The following is an 18,476-nucleotide window of genomic DNA, read 5'->3' as shown; positions in this document are numbered from 1 at the left end:
GTTAAAATTACATAATATTTACCTCTTACAAATCATATATATTTAAGATAAGAAGCCCAGGAACAAAGTGAACACAGGTGACATGACAAAAGAACCAGAACAACTACTGTTTGGGAAGCTACAAAGGTATTCTCTCCTTCCATCTTTGACCTTCTCCTATTGGAGGTAACCACTCTTAGGAACTTGAATTTAGTATTAGTTTTTACCACATACTTATATTTCTCTAAACAGTAAGTTGTTTAGCATTGCTTGCTTTTGAGCCTTGTAAAAACAGTATTGTTCTGGTGTGACCTTTTGTAGCTTGCTCTTTAAAAAAAAAAAAAAAAAACATTGTTCCTAAGACTCAGCTATGCTGTGGTGTATACCTGCGGCTCATTCGTTTTCATCACAATATACTCCTGCATTAATATGAATATATCACAGTTTATTCCTGTGCTCCTCATCAGTGGACTTTTGGGATGTTTCTGGTTGTTTGCCCTTAGAAATAGTGCTGTTACAAACCATCCTTGTACTCGTCTTCAAGAGCATCTGTTAGCTTATCTAGGGTATACACCAAGGAGTAGACCTGGTCCAGGTATGGGTTCAGGTTTATAATCCAAATGATCTTTTGAAGCAACCAGCAGGGCATGAATTCCTGGTGATCTGTATCCTCACCAACCACTTGTATTGTTAGGACCCAGGAATTGTATCCTTAAATGGCAGCATTTTTGTACCAGAATGTAGTGACCCTGACTGGACAGGTGTTTCCTCTTGGCCATCTAATAGAAGAGCCTGATCTGAGACTGCCCAAGAGATGGGCCCCAGGGACTTACACCTTGTTGAATCCCGACTTTGGGACACAGCACTAAATTGAGATAAGAGACACAGTCATCATAGAAGTCAATCATAGAACATGGATCTTGAAGGACTCTAAGGGCAAATACTTCATTCTATATTTAAGGAGACTGAGGCCCAGAAAGGTTAAATGACTTGACAAGCTCTCAGAGCTAATTAGTATAAGAACCTGACTCTGGGGCTCTCAATTCTTAGTCTAGGCCTATTTTTTTTTTTTTTTTTTTGGTTTTTAAATGTGTTTATTTGGTTAGTAATTTAAAATGGTATAGAAATCTATTAAATTAAAAATGACTCTGTAAATACTTAAATAACTGCCAATTTACTTTTAAAAGGTAGTTCTTTGATGTAAGTGACTGATGAATTTGATATTTTCAGGTCCTTTCCTTGTGAACTAAACAGAAATAATACTGAATTTCAATGGGATAAATAGGGAAAAGATGCAGTCTCTATAATAATGGTTTTCAATAGGCAAATTTAACAGTTTTTAAAGATACCAATCTCCCAGGGAAATTAATCTCCAATTTTTTGACTTGTCATCCTCATCCTTGGATCATTCCCCCCAGGCAAAATATAGGTTTGGGCTTAAGAAGCCATTTTGTGAGGAAGTGAGAAAGAGTGAAAAGTGTTAGTTGCTCAGTCATGCCTGACTCTTCACGACCTCATGGACTGTAGCCCACCAGGATCCTCTGTTGCTGGAAGTCTCCAGACAAGAATACTGGAGTGGGTAGCCATTCCCTTCTCCAGGCAATCTTCCTGACCCAAGGATAGAACACAGGTCTCCTGCATTGTAGGCAGACTGTTTATCATCTGAGCCACCAGGGAAGCCCCAGATAAACTTCAAATGCAGTGAAATTTCAATTCATCCTCCTCTTCTGAGTATTCAGAATTAAGCTGTTGTAGGAGGCTAGGACCTATTTATGGATATTACACATATCCATATAATATAGTCCCAGTAAGCTGATGGTGTATAATCTTAGATGCCTTTACATGTGAATGTAGAAAAACTGAAAAGAGATCAATTTGCAGCTGAAGCTGTTGCTCTTCAGAGTGTGCATAACAAGCATGGTGTGTGTAAAGGAATCTGTTCTCACATAAGAGGTAGTCAGAAGCAACTGGGGAGCGGAGAATGACTAATTAGTAGGAAAGGTGTATGTGTAGTGGCTTCAAAAACCTGAAGTGGAAATTTTCATTCCGAGTTGTTTACTTCAGAGATCCCCCCTCCCCCACCTCCCCTGCCTTGATCGTCTCTACCCCAAGAATCCATTTACCATTTGAAAATATCTTTTGGTTTAACAGTGTCTGCAGGCTGGCAATAAAAGCTTTCCAAGAAGCATCCCTCTTTTAATGTCAGGATAAAACTCAGGAGCTGCTTATTACTTTGGGGGAGGGGGGGCGGCTTGAAGAGAGAGGCCTTCAAGTAATTTTGCTAAGAATGCTGACCAAAGGGTACTTTGGTACTCCTGGATCAGGTTTTCCTCCCAGCAGTCATTTTAATCAGCACTTCCCCTGTTTAATGAGCTTGTAGTGCCATTACATAATCACCCAGCTCACTGGATTAATGATGAAAAGAGGAACTGATTTTTCCAGTTGCATCATTTGAAGTAAATGTTAACTTTCTTTCTGAGTCCTTAGTTAACCGCATTAGTGTGACAAATATGTCTTTGTCTAGCATAAGTAATTAGAATTTAATCACTTTAACTGCATCTTAATTACCCCAAATGAATTGAAAGGACATTTAATAGCAAAGATTAAATTGCCTTAATGAACGATTTTTGTGACTCCATCAATACTTGAATCGCGCTAGCCACTCCTCTCACGCACTTCACCTGCAGTGAGCACAGGATTCACTAGGTGGCGCGTTTCGCTCATTTATTTATTTAATTTCCCCCGTTGATCTGTTTTAGAAGACAACAGGAAAGAAAGTGAAAAGAATAGAGTTTATTATGTTCCTTTGATAACCTCTCTTTGGGACTATGAGGTCATCACCAGATGCAAAAACGAAAGCAGCGATTTCAGAAACTGTCGATTCTGAGGATCCTATGGCGATTGCAAAGGGAGATGAGAAACACTCGGATAACTGGAAGCTCGCAGTGGTTGAGGGAAACTGTAAGTTACCCTCTGGACGACTGCCAACATATATACAGAGTTTAAGTCAATTTATTATTTTTTAGTGCAGAGTCCTAAAACATGAGTAACAGGCAAGCTTTGGAATAGCAAGACAGGAACTGTGAAGCCAAGAAATATAATTATTGTGCAAGTGCGGATCAGAACACCAATGCCAGAAAGTATGGGAGGTTTGGGCCTTTGGGCCCTCCTCCAGGCTGGGTCCCGGTGGACCAGTCCTACCCACAGAACACATCTAATGAGATGGGTCTTGCCCATCAATAATTGTTTAAGTGAACAAACGGATAAGGAGACTTGAGTTTCATGGCTAGCTCTGTTACTGCCTCACATTCCCTCTTTCTTCAAAGGAGCAATAAAAGATCTCTCTTATAAGTCTTAATAAAAAAAAGAAGTTTCCACAAGTATCTCTCTTTTAGCATCCCAGAGGGAAGACACACATTCTCTACTTTCAAGGCCTTTATTATGCAGAGACTTTCCAAGTTGGTGTTTATGACAGGGGATCAGACATTTCCACATTCTTGGTCCACTGACCTGGTGAACTTGAACCCGTAATTGAGGCACAGGGTGGAGGGTAAGGGGGTTCTGGGCTTTGAGGTGAGAAAGTTGTGCACAGGGCCTCAGTGATTTCCAGCTTTGTTACCACAGTTAAGTAATTCAACCTCATTGAACAGAGAAGCCGGAAAATAATGGTAACTACCCCATACACTAGTGGCTCCTAAACTTTGCCGCACATTAAAATCACATCAGAGCTCTTAAAAATCACAGTGCCCAGGTCATGCACTATACTACTAATGTTCAGAATATTTGAGATTTTAGCCAGGAATAATTTTTGAAAAGATCCCTAAATAAGTTCAAAGTATAGCAAGGTTTGGGAGCCACTGGTACAGGGAGAATTAAATGGTGGCTCAGACGGTAAAGAATCTGCCTATAACACGGAAGAACTGGGTTTGATCCCTGGGCTGGGAAGATCCCCTGGAGATCCCCATGGCAACCCACTCCAGTATTCTTGCCTGGAGAATCCCCATGGACAGAAGAGCCTGGCGGGCTATAGTCCATGGGGTCACAAAAAGTCAGACATGACTGAGCAACTAAGCACAACACATATGTGCCCAGCAGAGTTCCTGACCAATAATAGGTACACAATGGACACAAGCTCCTTCCTTATCAACTGACTTCCTTGTCACTTGCCAAGACAAATCTGTGGGTTGAACTTCAGGATCTTGTTCTGTTCAGCTGTTATCTTATCAAACTATCTCACCTAAAGGAGAGGAAAATTTCTGGAAGCTAATTTGTTTAGCTTTATGATCATGTTACATCTTTGGGGAGGAACACAATGTGGATGTTTCTATAGCCAGACCATGTGGTAAAACAAATTCATATGTTTGTATCAAAATAATCAGATTGTCCTGTGATTGGCCTGGTCATCTAAGCCAATTCTACAATTTCAGAATAAAATTAAGCTTCACTCAAATTAGCATACTTGTGTTAAAGTAAAAATCTATGCAAATCTATTGATAAAGACAAGAATGTATGATTATGCATTAAATTAATTCACATTAGAAATCAGGTTTTTCCTTTTTACTAAACTCTATAAGGCTGACACTTTTCAGGAAATGACTTCTCTCAAAGGTGCTTAGCCATCTTATTTAAATACAAACAAAATGAAAAAGTATTTAATTAATACTTGTTGAAACCTTTATCCCAAGTTATAGGAAATCTATACTTTAACTATTATGACTTCAATAAGACCCTCCTTCTGTTGGTACCCTAGATTGAGGACCATTCAAATTTGCCAAGAGTGTGGAAACTTCTGTTTTTATGGGGACTGAAATGAAATTAGAAATTTCTCATCCTGTCCATCTAAACTCCTTGGTTGACTTAAAATATTAAACTGGTGTTTAACTATTCCAATATATGAAGTTTACAAAGAGCACTGAGCACTGTTACTTGAAGGGCAAGGCTTCTAACTATGTATTTTGAGGAGCAAGACACCCAAGAACCTCCTTTTCAATTACCCACTTTCACTAGACTTGAGGATTTTCTTTCTTATAAGGAAATCAAGAATAAATTTTACCGATATACTCTGCAAGAACTCTTTCTTCTGAGAACTTTGGGTAGCAGCATCTGTTTGATTAGCTGAATTTGCCATGAATGTGGAAATGATGACATCAAAACAGCTCATGTAACAACCTCCTTAAAGACCTCATAGATTAGAGATGACTATAGATTTTCCCCAGCACGGATCAAAGGGACTGAATTGAACGTTTTAGCTTAATGATCCAACCCCTGTCACACCCATAGGGACTTAAATTCCGATTGTATAAGCAGGTGTGTATGTGCACTCAGATGCATGCAGAAAGCTGCTGGGGAGGGAAGAAAAGATCAACCACCTGATTGACGAGGATAGGTTTGATCTTTTCCATTATTACTTGATTGTGCTCATGGATACTACTGGTAGGGTCTCATGACTTCTCATAAACTTTGAAATATTAGCTGTTAATTTTTGTTTCCTCACCACAACTCTTCAAAGCCATCTTAGCCACTTTTTAAGGGCAAGAGAAACCCAGACGACAGGCCTGACTGGGCCCTGTCCAGGGTCCTGACGCCACACTGGGGCTTCAGGCTGCCAGGCCTCCAAGCGTGCCTTCATGCACCCTACCAGAAGGCAAACAAAGAGCTTCAAGCTCAAAGCCTCAGGGCAGCCTTCCAACTCCGGTCAGTTAGCTGGAAGGCGAAACAACAAAACAAAGGGAATGCTAATCCACTCTCCCTTCGCTACACCCTGAGCCCCAATCTCTGATTTCAGACTGCCAGGGTCGCCTTCTCCCCTGTGACCCTGATATTCTCAACATGCCAGCAGAAGTATAATTTGGATATAAATTCCAAACATGCTATCTTGTTTGGAGAGGTTAGAGTTGGAGTATAATTTGGGGGAATGGCGATTTTGTCTCACCAGTGGGATCATACCCAGGAAGTGGGTAGGACCAAGACAGATCCACTAACTATCCTTTCCTCCCTCCACTACACTCTACCAATCAAAACAGTTATTGGTTGAAAATCACATCAGTGTTCTAAAACAAAGCCTCTTCTCTTCCCATTGGATTGAGGCACTGAGGTTTACTGGGTGCCTGGCTCTGCGGCCCGCAGGGGGCGCGCGCAGTTACCGGAGCACAGTCTGGAGCACAGTACGATCCCCTACGCTACTGGGGGAAGGTGAGTCCAGATCGAGGGCATCAGCGAGGGCAGGAGTTTAGCTCCCCACCTGGCACTGAGCACTGGAAGCTTGAAGATAAAGATGCAGCCTGAGATTTGAGTCTCTCTGCTGCTACAACACAACCTTGCTGTTGTTGGCACAGATCGTCCCAAGTGTCAGGTACAAAACAGCTACGGCAGGATTGGGTTTCTATTGACCCTGATCGCCCTCTGACTTGGGGCTGTGCCCGCTGGTGGGAGAGCCAACCGCCCTAGGAACAGGCCGCAGGGTTTATTGTCTCAGGCTGCTGTGCTCAATGCCCCGACACCAGGTCACCACAGCACGACCAGCAGATCTCCTCCACTCTAGTCAAACTATCTGCTGTGATCTTCACCACATGCACACTTAACTCCATGTGTTCCCTCCTCTCCTCCCTGGAGTTTGTGCTCCCTAGTGGGGACCGCAAGGGAGAACTATTATCACACGGCCTCTAGGACTCAGACATGGGCTGGGAGAAAGGTGCACGCAAAGCAGTCTGGTGACTGGACTCCAGAGCCAGACCTGTTTCGCTAGTGTGTCAGGGGGTCCCAAACCAACTCCCCGGGAGCAAGGCAACCGATGGGTCTGAGTTGGTGAGGGGACTCTGCCTCTGCCTGACAACTGGCTGCCCCCCCAGGCCACGCTGGGAGGAGGCTATAAGAAAGGTTCGGAAGAGGCTCTCCTCCCGGCAGCCAGCCCTCCTCGCCCTCAGGCTGCGAGGCTGACTCGGTCCTCTGCGCCCCACGGGCCCTTTGTTCGCGCCACAGCCTGATGGGAGCAGCTGCACTGCCGGAGACCAGCGGCGCTGAGACGCCGGCCTGGGTATGGGGGGAACTAGTCTATTTGGCACCTTCTCCTCCTACTCTTGGGCACAGGAACCCTTCTGTTCCTGCATTCCTTAGGCCCAGTCCTGGCTTTTCTCCCGGCTCAGAGTCTTTGAGGATTCGGGAAGTGGGGTTCCCAGGGCCCAGCATCGCACTCCTTCTGCTTGGCTCCCCTGGTCCAGGGAAGTGAGGGGACAGTTGAAGTGTCACCCGCTGGGATAAATATTAACAAAAAGCAAATGGACTTGTGCGGGGGCCAGTTATCAATCAACCAGACCGCAAGGCCACTTATGGCAAACATGGCCCAGGTTGGCCTAGCGGAGACTTTTCTCATGGCCACCTTCTGGCCAGACTGCCACCCCCTCACCCCCACCCCTGCCCTTCTCCAGGTGGCCCTGAGGCAAGTGCCAGCCTGGAAATAGGAGCAGTCCTGGGTGCTGCAGACCCGTGTGGCTCCCGGGCGCTGCAGTTTGGAGGTTTCCACACCTCCACCTTCACAGGTGCCTCCGGGCGGCCCTGCCCGCTGGTGGGTGTGCACCTGCAGCCACTTACTCCACTGGCAGCTTCCCTAATGTGGCCAGAGTCTTCTGGAATCTTTAATTGGAAACTAATCTCCTCCCCTCTTAATAGGCAACCACGTCAGAGGCGGGCGACCACCCACCCGCACAGCCCAGCCCACTCTCCCCACCTGGGAGGAGACGCAACGTGAGCCTATGCACTGCACTTAAATGGGGCAGCAGCAAGTGCTACATTCAGGGGAAAAATATATTGATTTTTTAAAGGTAGTTAATTTGGTGAAAATTTCCTCCTGACTCTTTTCTTCCACCAGCCGATGTAATTTCATGAAGAGAAAGCGTCTCTCCAAACAGTCTGCCACCTGCCCGGAACCTGGGGTACCAGGAGGGGCACGAAAAAGCGAGTCTCCCGCCATCCAGCCAAGGAACCGACCTCGATGGGCCTTGCCTGGAATGGGGTAGAAACGAGTGTGTGTGTGTGTGTGGGGGGCGGGGGGTCTTTGAATGTAAAGGCGAGCAGAGCTGCAAGTGGCACATTTCGCTGTGCATCGGACGGAGCTGGCAGCGGGGAGGGGGGCGGCGACGTCCCACAGCTGGGGCCAACATGTCCTGCAATCTGTTTTAGGTCACCTACAGTCAGAACCTACAAGAGATCATTTGAAAGGCCCAGGAATCTGCCCCCCCCCCTTTATTTTCCGTAAAAGAAATGCTAACAGGACGGTTCGCTGTTAGTTGGTGTCTTAAAAACAAGTCGTGGTTCTTCCTGGATTGATCCCGGCTGGCTCCGCAAGCACGCTCATCCCAGCCAGCCCCACCCCTTTAATGAAGTTAAAGAAAGGAAAATGGAAGAGACGACTCTCCATCCGGGTCTTAGGATGCAGAGTTCGCTGGGGGTTTGGCGCCAAACGCCTGTTCCGCCGAAGTCTCCGATTTTCCTTCCCCACCCCCACCTCACCGAGGATAAGGCCACGCGCCCAGACTCTCCACTAGCTGCTGGGTGCCAGGCAGCGGCCCCTTCGATAACTCGGGTCCCCGAGAGCCCTGGTGGGTACGCCGCCCGCACCTCCCCAGGCCTGCCCACGCAAGGAGGTCAGAGGACGCTCCTGCAGGACAGAGCTCTAGGGCGTGTTGCCAGGGCTCTGGGACGTCTCTGAACCTAACTTCTCAGTCAGTCTTTCGAGGGGGAGATGGGAGGCCCTGGGGAAAGAGAGTCGTTGAAGTCCTGAAGAAGCGCCTTCACGAGGTAGGGGGCGTGGAGCGAGTTTTCCTGAGGGGACGGCTTTCTCTCCTTGCATTCCCCTAACCCCACTAAGTGAGGCTTGTGTGTACACTGCCTGGGTAAAAGGTCCTGAAGCCCGACTCGAGGCTGGCCTGGCGTGCGCGCGTGTGAAAAGGCACTACCTTGGGCTCCGTAGAGGCGAAGCAGTCAGGGAGAGGAACAGGCTTTTCGGCCATTCCTTCTAGAACTTCAACTGTCCTGGGGTCTCGGTCAACCCTTGAGATGGGGGGGGCGATCTGGTGGCCGCACACACAACTACAGAATGGAATTGCGGGAGCCCCAGAGGATACCCGGACAAGCTCTTTCTTGCCCTCCCGTCCCCTTACCCCAGCCTCTCCAGACTTCTGGGCGAAGGCTACACGAGTCCTCCTGGGGACTTTGCTTGGAGCCTACGAGCGCGGGGTTGGGCTGGAAAACCTGGCGGTGGCAGAGGCTCAGGCGGCGAGGCGTTTTAGCCAGGCCACAAGCGCTCACACGCCAGGAGTGCTTTGAGTCCTCTCCGGCTCTAGTCGCAGGCTCGCGGGGACGCCGGCACCTGCTCCCCTCTAGCTTCTCATTGGCCCGCACGATGTGGGGGAGGGGGCCCTGGCCTCTCGCTTTGATTTTAGACTGTGAAACGGCTCAGTGCCCCCGGCTCTGAGCGGATTGACTGTCTCTCGTACTCCAGGGACGAATTAATGGAGAACGATCAGTTAATTAACAAACCCTCATTCCGGCTTTTACCTTTTTCTTCGCCAGGACTCTGGCGAGGGCGCCGGGCTAAGATGGGGTGGGGAGCGGCAGTATGTACCCAAGAGTCAATCAACTCAGCCCCGGTCTCATCAAACCGAGTCCACCCTCGGCTCCCCTTGGCTCTACCTCTCCGCTTGTCCTCCGCCCTAGAGGGTGGCTGAATCTGCTTGAAGTCCCCCGTGTGATTCAGGCTGGCGTCACTTGTCCCCTCCGCCAGTCGGCTGACCAGAGCCTTCGCCGTATCTTGGCCTAGAGAGGCTGGGGGAGCTGGGCGCTGTGTGTATGCAACGCCACCGAGACCTTCCCGCCCAACTCAGAAACACTAGTGCTCGGGGTTTGGGGCCAGGAGACCTCTGTTCGAAGACTTGTTTTTTGTTTTTTCCTCTCACACTCCCACCCCCTGCATGGGGATTCAGACGAAAATTGATGTGGAAGAATAAAACAAAATGAAGTACTAAGCGAATCGGCAACGAAAGCGGTCTCTGGGCTCAGGTAGAAGCTCCCTTACTCCTTGGCCGCCCTCACCTGGACCTTGGCACGGTCTGCCTCCGTCTCAACAGTCGGTCACCCGCGCAAAGTGCGTGCTAAATCTTAGGAAGCATCTGCGCCACACCCCCACCTCCGCGGTTCCCTAACCATTTGCTGGAACTCCCAGAGTGCGCTCCCCACTCCTCAGACCCCTGCCCTTCTCGGTGCCACTAGAGTGAGCGCCAGAGTGGGGAGTCAACGCAGCGAGTTCAGATAAACATTGGCAGGCAGCTCCTGCACGCTCCAGCGCAGCGCCCAGGTATGTGCCAAGGATACTGGTTGGCAGCATCTGCGCGCAGTTTCACGCACGCTTCGCCTCTCTCTCCCCAAACCCGAGTGTGAAACCCAGAAGCGACGCACAAATCGTATCCATCCAGGTGTGGGGATTCCTCTCTTCCTATGGTTGTTCGAGCTTCCTGCGCTGTCTCCCAGCACAAATGCGCCCCCGCAATCACCCAGGCCGCGCCGCTCAGCTCCCGGAACCTTCCACAGCCCAATGCACTGAGTCCTGGAAGGGGCTGTCTGCTCGAGAGAGCCACGCTCAGGCTCTTCCAGGCCTAGGAACCCCCCTCTCGGTGAAAGAAGGACGGGATGAAGCGTGCACAGAAGGCTGTCCTTCTCTGCCTCCTTGGGTCCCTTTAGCTTCCCCAATACCTTATCTGCTCTCGCGCCTAACAACTTGGCCGCTCACCTGCTAAGCGGAGCGCAGACATACGCTGGAACTCCGGCTCCTGCAGCCACTTCCACATTCTCCTGAAGGTCTCCCGGCCGGACTTGAGTTTGCTCCAGGGTTTGGGGTTGCGTAGCAGGTCCGAGAGGGTCCCTTGGGAACGGCAGAGCACCCTCTGCGCGAAGATGGCCTGTGGGATGCTGTAGCGCTTGAGCTCGGTGGTGATACGCTGCGCCACCTCTTTGGTATTGATCTCTTCCATCTGCCCTGAATTACTTCCATTGCTGACCTGCGCACCGGTTACCGAAGGGTTGGGCTCCCGGGCCGTGCCCAGGAGTTGCCCGTGGCCCTGGGCGTTCAGGTGGGCGTGGGGGTGGTGTGGAGGAAGGCCGTTGATGGGAACCATGCCTGCCGAAGTGGGCGTGAGGTGCTGCTCCCCGTGACGACCGAGCATGGCCGGGTGGTGGGCTTCGAAGCCGTTGGGGGTGAGCATTTTGTCGGTGGGCATGGCGGCACCCGGGTGGGCATAGTGTGGGAGCCCTTGCTGGGAGTTGTGGATGCCGCCCAGACCGGAGCCGGAAAGGGGCGAGAGGCTCTGGCCCATGCCGGCCACGTCCTTGTGGTAGGGGGTATAGAGGTTATTCATGGAGGCCAGCCCGCGCTCGTCCCGCATGAGTGTGAAGCTACCGCTCACGTTGCCTGCCAGGCGCTGGTGGTGGTGCGGGTGGTGGTGGTGGTGGTGGTGATGGTGATGGTGAGGGAACTTGTCCGAGACGGTGGAGATGGGCGGCAGCGGCTGCAGAGGGGTTAAGGTGGTGTAGGTGGTGGGCATGCTCATACCTGGGGGAGTCTCGCAGGCCATGGTCATGGTGGGGTGCAGGGGGCCGGCCAGGCTGTGCTCGGGGGCCCGGTGGTGGTGGTGGTAATCGCCGCTCCCGCCGCCGCCGTCCAGCAAGGACGCCATGCCCATGGAGCGCGGGTGCGCCGGGGGCAGGTGGCTGCCGCGGTGCGCCACCGAGCTTCGCGCGTGGGGGCTGCCGCCCAGCAAGTCGGCAGGGGCCGGCACCGGCTCATGGCTCACCCCGTGCAGTTCCCCGATTGCCTCCATGGTCAGCTGCGCGTTCATCGTGATCTGGGCGAGCGGGCGGCGGACACAACATCGATGAGGCCGGGCAGAGGCGGCGAAGAGCGCACGCAGTCCGGTTTTCACATCGGCTGCTGGTGACTGTTGCCTTCCTTCCTTCCTCTCACTGTGGGGCTCTGTCTCCCTCTCAGTGTGTCTCGCCTTCCCTCTTGTCCCCACCTTCCCCTCTGCGTCCTCTCTCTTTTTTTTTTTTTAATATTAATTTCCAAAAAGGATCTGCGCCGTTGGGCGAGCGCGGTGCCCCCAGCCCTCCCGCCCCTGGCCCCCTCTCGCCCCTCTCCTTCTTAGAATCGTGAGGCCCCCGGCTCCCCTGACGCAGCCCGCGCGCCTTCCGCGGCTGCTGCCTGTCCGTGCCGCTGGCCAGCTCCAGCCATGGCTCGGTTACTGTTGCAGACTCTGTGGCCGCTGTTCCGCCGCCGCCGCCGCCGCGGCCCACCCTCCCGCCAGCCGGGCGCAGCGCGCAGGCGCGCCAACCGGCCCCGCCCCCTCGGTCCCCGCGCTCTCGGTCGGTGACGTCCCCGTACAAATGAAGGTGGGGGGCCTCCACGCCTGACCAGCAGCGCCGGGTGGCGGGGAAGCGGCGGGCGCGTGCGAGTGTCTAACGTAGAGCGCGACCTGGGGCTGCTACCCCGCGCCGGGAAACGCGTCCCCCTTGGCTCCCTGCCTCGGGTGGGCTCTCCTCCCAGTCCCCGGCCGCACCTGCTGGACTCGCATCCGAGTGGCGCACGGTGCCTAGAGAGCCATCGCCCCTCTCCCCAGTTGCTGCCTCCTGGTGAAGGTTACCCAGGAGCCTCAGCTGGTGTCATCACTTCTTCCACCCTGGCCTGTTTCCCGGGAGGGCCTCTGAGAGTCCACGCTCTCCCCAGCTTCAGGTGTCTGACCTTTTGCCGGGGAGGGGAGCAAATATTTTAAAGGCCTTGGTCAACCCAGTGGCTGTTCAGCCGACAATCTCTGTGATCCCTAATACTTTGCCCACCCTTCCTCTTCCACGCTCTGCGAAGAGGCGCGCTTAGTGCCAAGAGTCCCGGCCGGGGCATACCTCTCCGTCCTCATCCGCCTGGGTCCTTCTCCGGTTCAGCTGATAATAAGCGGTGCGCCGCTTCGGGAATGACTGGCGCGCGCGCGTGTGTGTGCGTGTGTGTGTGTGTGTGTGTTATAAGTGCCCTGGATGGGTTCCTACGTTAACTCGTGGGTTCCGATGGGGCCGCAGAGGTTCGTGCTGTTTCTGTGGCTTCTTCATGGCCCTCCTGGTAAAGCACGCAGAGGCCGCTGCTTGCGGAAGGACTGAAGCCCTCAGGGTGGATCAGGCGCGCCGGTCTCTGCTTGGCCCGTAGGGACGCACTCTTCCCGGCGTCCCTGCGAGAAGCCTCCAGATTTGAAAATCAATTCAGCTTCGGGAGTAATTGTTCGCTTTCCACAATCGCGCTCCAATCCGGAATCGAACCTGGTCTTTGGGCCTGGTTGGGGACGCGTGGGGAAGCCCCCAGTACGGGACGTATTCCCGGCTGCCACATGCCGGCTTTCTTTCATTTACAAAAGAAAGAAAAAAAAGTCCGTAACAAAAGGCAGAGCGTGTCCGCTTAGGTGCTTTCATCCTTCAGAGAAAGGACAGATGTGCCCATTGTCAGGCCCTTGGCAGTTACGACCCGGTCAGTGCCGAGCCTCAGCCCCGGGCGAGTGGTGCTCACAATGGGGGAACAACTCAGAGCCTGGGTGTCTATCTGGGTTGGGATATGAAATAAAGTGTTTGTGACCTGAGCAGAGCCAAACTCCAACCTTATATTCCGATCAGAGCCCATCACCGGTGTCTCTCCTGGGAATGTTCCCAGACCCTAGGAAAGCTCATGTTGGTGCGGTGGTGATAGTGGTGGTGGCTGAGTTCCTTAGGCAAAAACTTGGGCTGGCCTATCCATGGGGTGAGGGAGGAGGTGGGGAAACGTCCCACCAGCTAAGCATAAGCAGGCCAACCTCTTTGCCCAGGTCCCTACCACAGCCCAGGAAACATGAAGATCAACGTAGGTCAAGACCAGTGGGTTCACTCTCTGACTTCTTTGAAAGCTGTCCTGTTCAGAGATGGGTTAACCTGGTTGGTTTCATCACCACAGACACTCCTATTTTGTCCAAACAATGCCTATGGGGGTCCATCTCTGTGGACTTAGCATCAACTTGAACAATGAATATTTAGGATCTAAAACCTCTGGAGGGTAAAAGGTCTTTGGGAAACACAGACTGACAAAAAGGAATTCAGAAAACAAAAATTAATTTTAAAATTACTTGTATCTACATCTGTCTATTTATACATACATACATACAAGTAAAAAACATATTTTCTGCCTAGTGAATCACAATATGTTGGCGGCAAGCTGAATTGCTGGTTCCTTAATGTTTCTGATCTCATTTCTTACAACACAGAGCATGTAGCTCTGGTATGAGACCAAACAATGGGTTAACATAGAAGGCAGACTTTGAGCTAAACCGTTTGCCTCCCTTTTGCCTCTCCCCCTTCATTCTAATCCTCCTGAAGTGATTGATTTGCCCTTATGACAACTCTGTTCCCAAAAGGCAGTTTGTTAAAAGAAAGAAGTAAATACCACCAAATGCACAAATTGTTCATGGTTTTCTCTTTGTGTAACTAATTAGGGACTTGATCCTAGAAACCTTCCCTCCTTTGAGGCTCCTTGTTGAACCTCTAGAGTCTACCTGAAGAGGGCTGGGATCAGGTGAGCTTAACTCTCCCTCCCCCGACCTTATGAAAAGGGGCCTGGTTCAGTGCTGGTCCCTAAAGGAGGAGCCAAAGTAAAAATCTGGATAAGTATTTATATGGTGGACTAAAGTGTGTACAGGACTTGCTTGGGGAGGAAATCTCCTTAATTTTTCTTGGTCATTTATGCCTTTTATTTAACCTTCATTTTCCTGGAGTTGACTGAATAGCAGTGATTTCTCAGAAACATTTTTATTCTTACTCACTGTCTTGGAAAACTTTCCTGTTACTAAGAATGTATGTTGGGTGGGATGGGTGCTCTTAGGCCTAGTTAAGGTGAATGCATATCTATGTGTGTGTGTGTGCATATGTGTGTATAGGGGGGAACCAGAGGACTGGGATAGCTTCTTGTCATTTTGTCCCTCTCTGCCCTTCCACCTCTCACTGCCCAGCCTGGCACCCATCAGGTGCACTATGGAGGAATAAAGAGCCCAAGGATGGGTCTCTTGAAATTACCTGATGGGTTAAATGTATGTGATTACAGGATGTGTACAGTTCTATATAATAGCCAAGAAGCTTGAGGGGAGGGCTCATTGTTAGTTGATTAGTTTTTGAGTAGCTGTAGGAACTTACAAAAAAAAAAAGAGTCAGTCATGACTCTGTTTCATACACTTATATATTCAAGAAAAAAGGAAACAAGCCTATGGACTGGATGCTTGTTGCTGGCAATATTTTCAGTGTGGAAACAAGGATTTCAGACTACTTATTTTGTAGTTGGAGTACTGCTTGGTGGTGGTCAGGCAGGTCCAGTCCTTCCTATGCTAGGCGGGCTAGAGCTTGCCTGGTGACCCCAGAAGGCTTAGAAAAGAGAATGAGCATGAAGTCTTTCCTCCAAATGCTGGCCACACTAGGTTCTTTGAGAACCTTCTATCAGTTTCAGAGTTGCTGCTTTAGTGTTCTTTGTGAGTAACAGAGATGTGGCATATGACTCAGTCCCAGTTTTCAGTACCTTTCCGAAGAACTGTTTCCAGCCCCTCTGAGTCATTAAATGTTTACTTCCTGTTTGTAGACAGCACAAACAGCAAAGCTGAGCGTCAGGGTGGATTCCCTCATCCAGGGCTTCATGGCAAGGCTGGTAACTCACCAGCCTTTCTGATGCCTGTAGCAAGTTTAGAATTAACCTCTAGGTGAGGAACCATTTCTTTGGTGTTGGGTAGAGTTAGGCACTTGATAACTGTGGTTGAAGGATTTGATCCTGGGTGCTTCTAGCCAGGTTCTCCTGTCTTCCTCCCACCTCTGCAGAATTTTTTTTTTTTTAATCCAGAAAATTGCTACTGGCTTAGAATAGGACAAATTCAGAAGAGGGTGGCCTGTGATTCCCTATTGACAACCATTAAAAAAATTTAGTCAGTGGCTTCTCTCCACTTTATGAGGGCCAAGGAAGTGCTAATCAATTATTCTAGCCCTCTTCATCAATCTTTGACCTTCATATACTTCTTATTCATCTGTTGTTAGTTTTTTCCTTTTTAATGTAAATTATGTTTTGCACACTATATATAGTGTGAGTTCACTCTCTCCTTTGTGGCATTTCCCACCTACACTTTCCAAATCCCAAAGAGAAGATGCTCTGGTGTAGAGCTCTTTGACAGCTCCTGCCAGCTCAGCAGACTCTGGGTTATAGGAGATGCCCAGGTGGTCCAACATTCCTCTCCCCATTCTTGGGCAATTGGGCCACCGGATAAGCTAGAGGCAGCTTTTCCTGGACTTAAATTCATTCCAATGGCTGCCCACTTTGGCTAGGGCTTTTCAAGATCTCTTTCAAGATCTCTAAGAGCCCTAAAGGGAGAGGGGCTTCCTGATGCCCTGGGGCTTGGGATGGGGTCCAAGGCTCCCAGGTGGAACATACTGTTTTCAAGACCCTGCTATGGATACAGCCAGCAGATTCCGGGGCAGGTGACCTTCTCTGGCCAACCCTTCAGTGAATTTTCTTTCCTAGTCTTTGTATTGTTGAAGTATATTACAAAGGAGACCTATCTGGGCTGCAGGTGCGGTGGGGCAGTGACTTTACCAGATTTGGGGCGGTGGTAAATGCTCTTCCAGTGCTTCCTTTCTGGGGCTCTATTCTAGGCTAGCTGGTGAGCCCCTGATGTAGAGAACGACAGGGCTGGAGACTGGGAAAGACAGGGAAAAGGGGTCCTTTCACTGGAGCAGATCAAAGCGACCCAAAGTGAGGACAACTCCGAGCAAAAGGACTGGAGAGAGGGCAAAGTTGGCTCACAATGATTTCCAGGTAAACCAAGCTTCGGACCTGGTGGACAGGAAGGATGGAAGTCGAGGGTGGCAGTCCAGCCCAGAATCTGAGGTGGATGGGTGTGGACTAGCCCCCAGAGCGCTGGGCTGATTGCAGCCTCTGCAGCCGGGAGCATGGCCCATTTGGTGAGCTCCTCCGCAGCCTTGCAGTATCATGCCGACCCACTGGAGAGCAGCTGCACTTGGGAACGAAAACTCTTTAAACAAATCATTTTGGTGTCTAATCAATTAGTGTTTGCGAAGTCAAGTACCATAGATTTAACAGAATAATCGTTACTGCCCTTGTCTTTATTTGACCCGCAGACACCTAGAAGATTTAAAAATGAAACGCCGGTGTTGGTGTTCTGGGCTCCGCATCCCTTGCCTGTGCCTCCCGCCCGGGTTGCGCCTGGCCATGTGTTTTCTTGAGGCTGAGCCGCCTTTTCCCCTCCCAACCTTCATCTTTCCTTTCCCCTTCACACTTTCTACACGTTCCCTTCTTTCTTTGCCCATCCGGCCCTGTTCATCTTGTAAGTTTTGGCCTTCTCATTCCTTCATCCCTGCGGCTGACAGGAGAACCAGCCTCGGCTGTGACTCTTGGGCTCTGGGCCAGTGTCTGACCCAGCACCATCCAAGCAATGGTGCCCATAAGTCTTTCCCCCTACAGTCCTTACCTTCTAACACTTTTGCCCCCTTCTGAACCATCCAAGGCCCAAGGGGTCCTTTGCAGGTCCTTTAACATGAGTGCAGCTTGTAAAAGACCTTCACCTTCACTTTCTGGGAACTTCATGTCGCAGGGTCTTGCTCCTTAAATACAGTGACCCAGGGTGCAGGAGAGGGGATGAGAAAAAAAAGCAGAGTGTGTGGTCTTAGAACCCCTCCCCCCAAACTTCGGGGGAAGAGGCTGGGCAAGGCGCCAGGGCCTGTGGGGAGCAGGCCTGCGGTTGGGTTGGGGTGAGGGGATGACTGGGGACCGTTATGTGGGGGATGTCTGCTGTCTCAGAGGCACACTTCCCAGGGCTGTGCCAGCACCCAAGATCCAGAGCCAGGACTGGGAGGGTCTCCAGGTGTCTCTCTCCCCAGTTTGTATCTTTTTTCAGGTCTAACTGGTGTGGATGCATCTGTATGTACTCGGGTAGGCACACCAATGTGCTCCCTGCCAGGCCTCAGGCCACTGACTGGGATGTGGGAGTTCCCAGCCTTAGGTCGAAACCCAAACGGGTTGTAGGGATAGTCACCAATAGACCTGGAAGCCGGTCTAGGAGGCTGTGGGAAAATGCCTGGGGCTGGCAAAGAATTTTTGGTGTCAAGAATGCCTCCACCTCTCCAGATAACCCACTCTAGTATTCTTGCCTGGAAAATCCCATGGACAGAGAAACCTGGCAGTTCATGAGGTTGCAACGAGTCAGACGCAACTGAAGTGACTTAGCTTGTATGTACATTTCTGTAGTCACCTACACAGCTAGAGATTGAGCCTGACATACCTGGGTAGTAGATTGGTTAAATAAGCCTGTAATTCTAAAAGGAGCAGGAGGAAGAGCAAGCTGGGGTTGAGGGTGCCTTCTGTCTGCACTACCCGCCCCTATGGGCTCCCGGATGCCCCT

The 18,476-nt window shown here is 50.5% G+C and overlaps 1 protein-coding gene across 1 annotated transcript in view; it reads right to left on the bottom strand.

Annotated features, from left to right (window-relative positions):
- The window catches only part of ONECUT1 (one cut homeobox 1), a 39,245-nt gene extending 27,122 nt beyond the window's left edge, over window positions 1-12,123 (bottom strand). Inside the window, exon 1 of the mRNA XM_027971819.3 lies at window positions 10,760-12,123. Coding sequence (XP_027827620.1) covers window positions 10,760-11,864 — 1,105 coding nt within the window. The 5' untranslated portion in view covers window positions 11,865-12,123. The remainder of the gene's footprint in view (window positions 1-10,759) is intronic.
- Window positions 12,124-18,476: the final 6,353 nt, after the last annotated feature.

This window comes from Ovis aries, chromosome 7 (assembly GCF_016772045.2).
Source record: "Ovis aries strain OAR_USU_Benz2616 breed Rambouillet chromosome 7, ARS-UI_Ramb_v3.0, whole genome shotgun sequence".
NCBI classification, from domain to species: domain Eukaryota; kingdom Metazoa; phylum Chordata; class Mammalia; order Artiodactyla; family Bovidae; genus Ovis; species Ovis aries.
The sequence above is the reverse complement of the archived record's forward strand: the minus strand, read 5'-3'. Positions and strand labels throughout refer to the sequence as shown.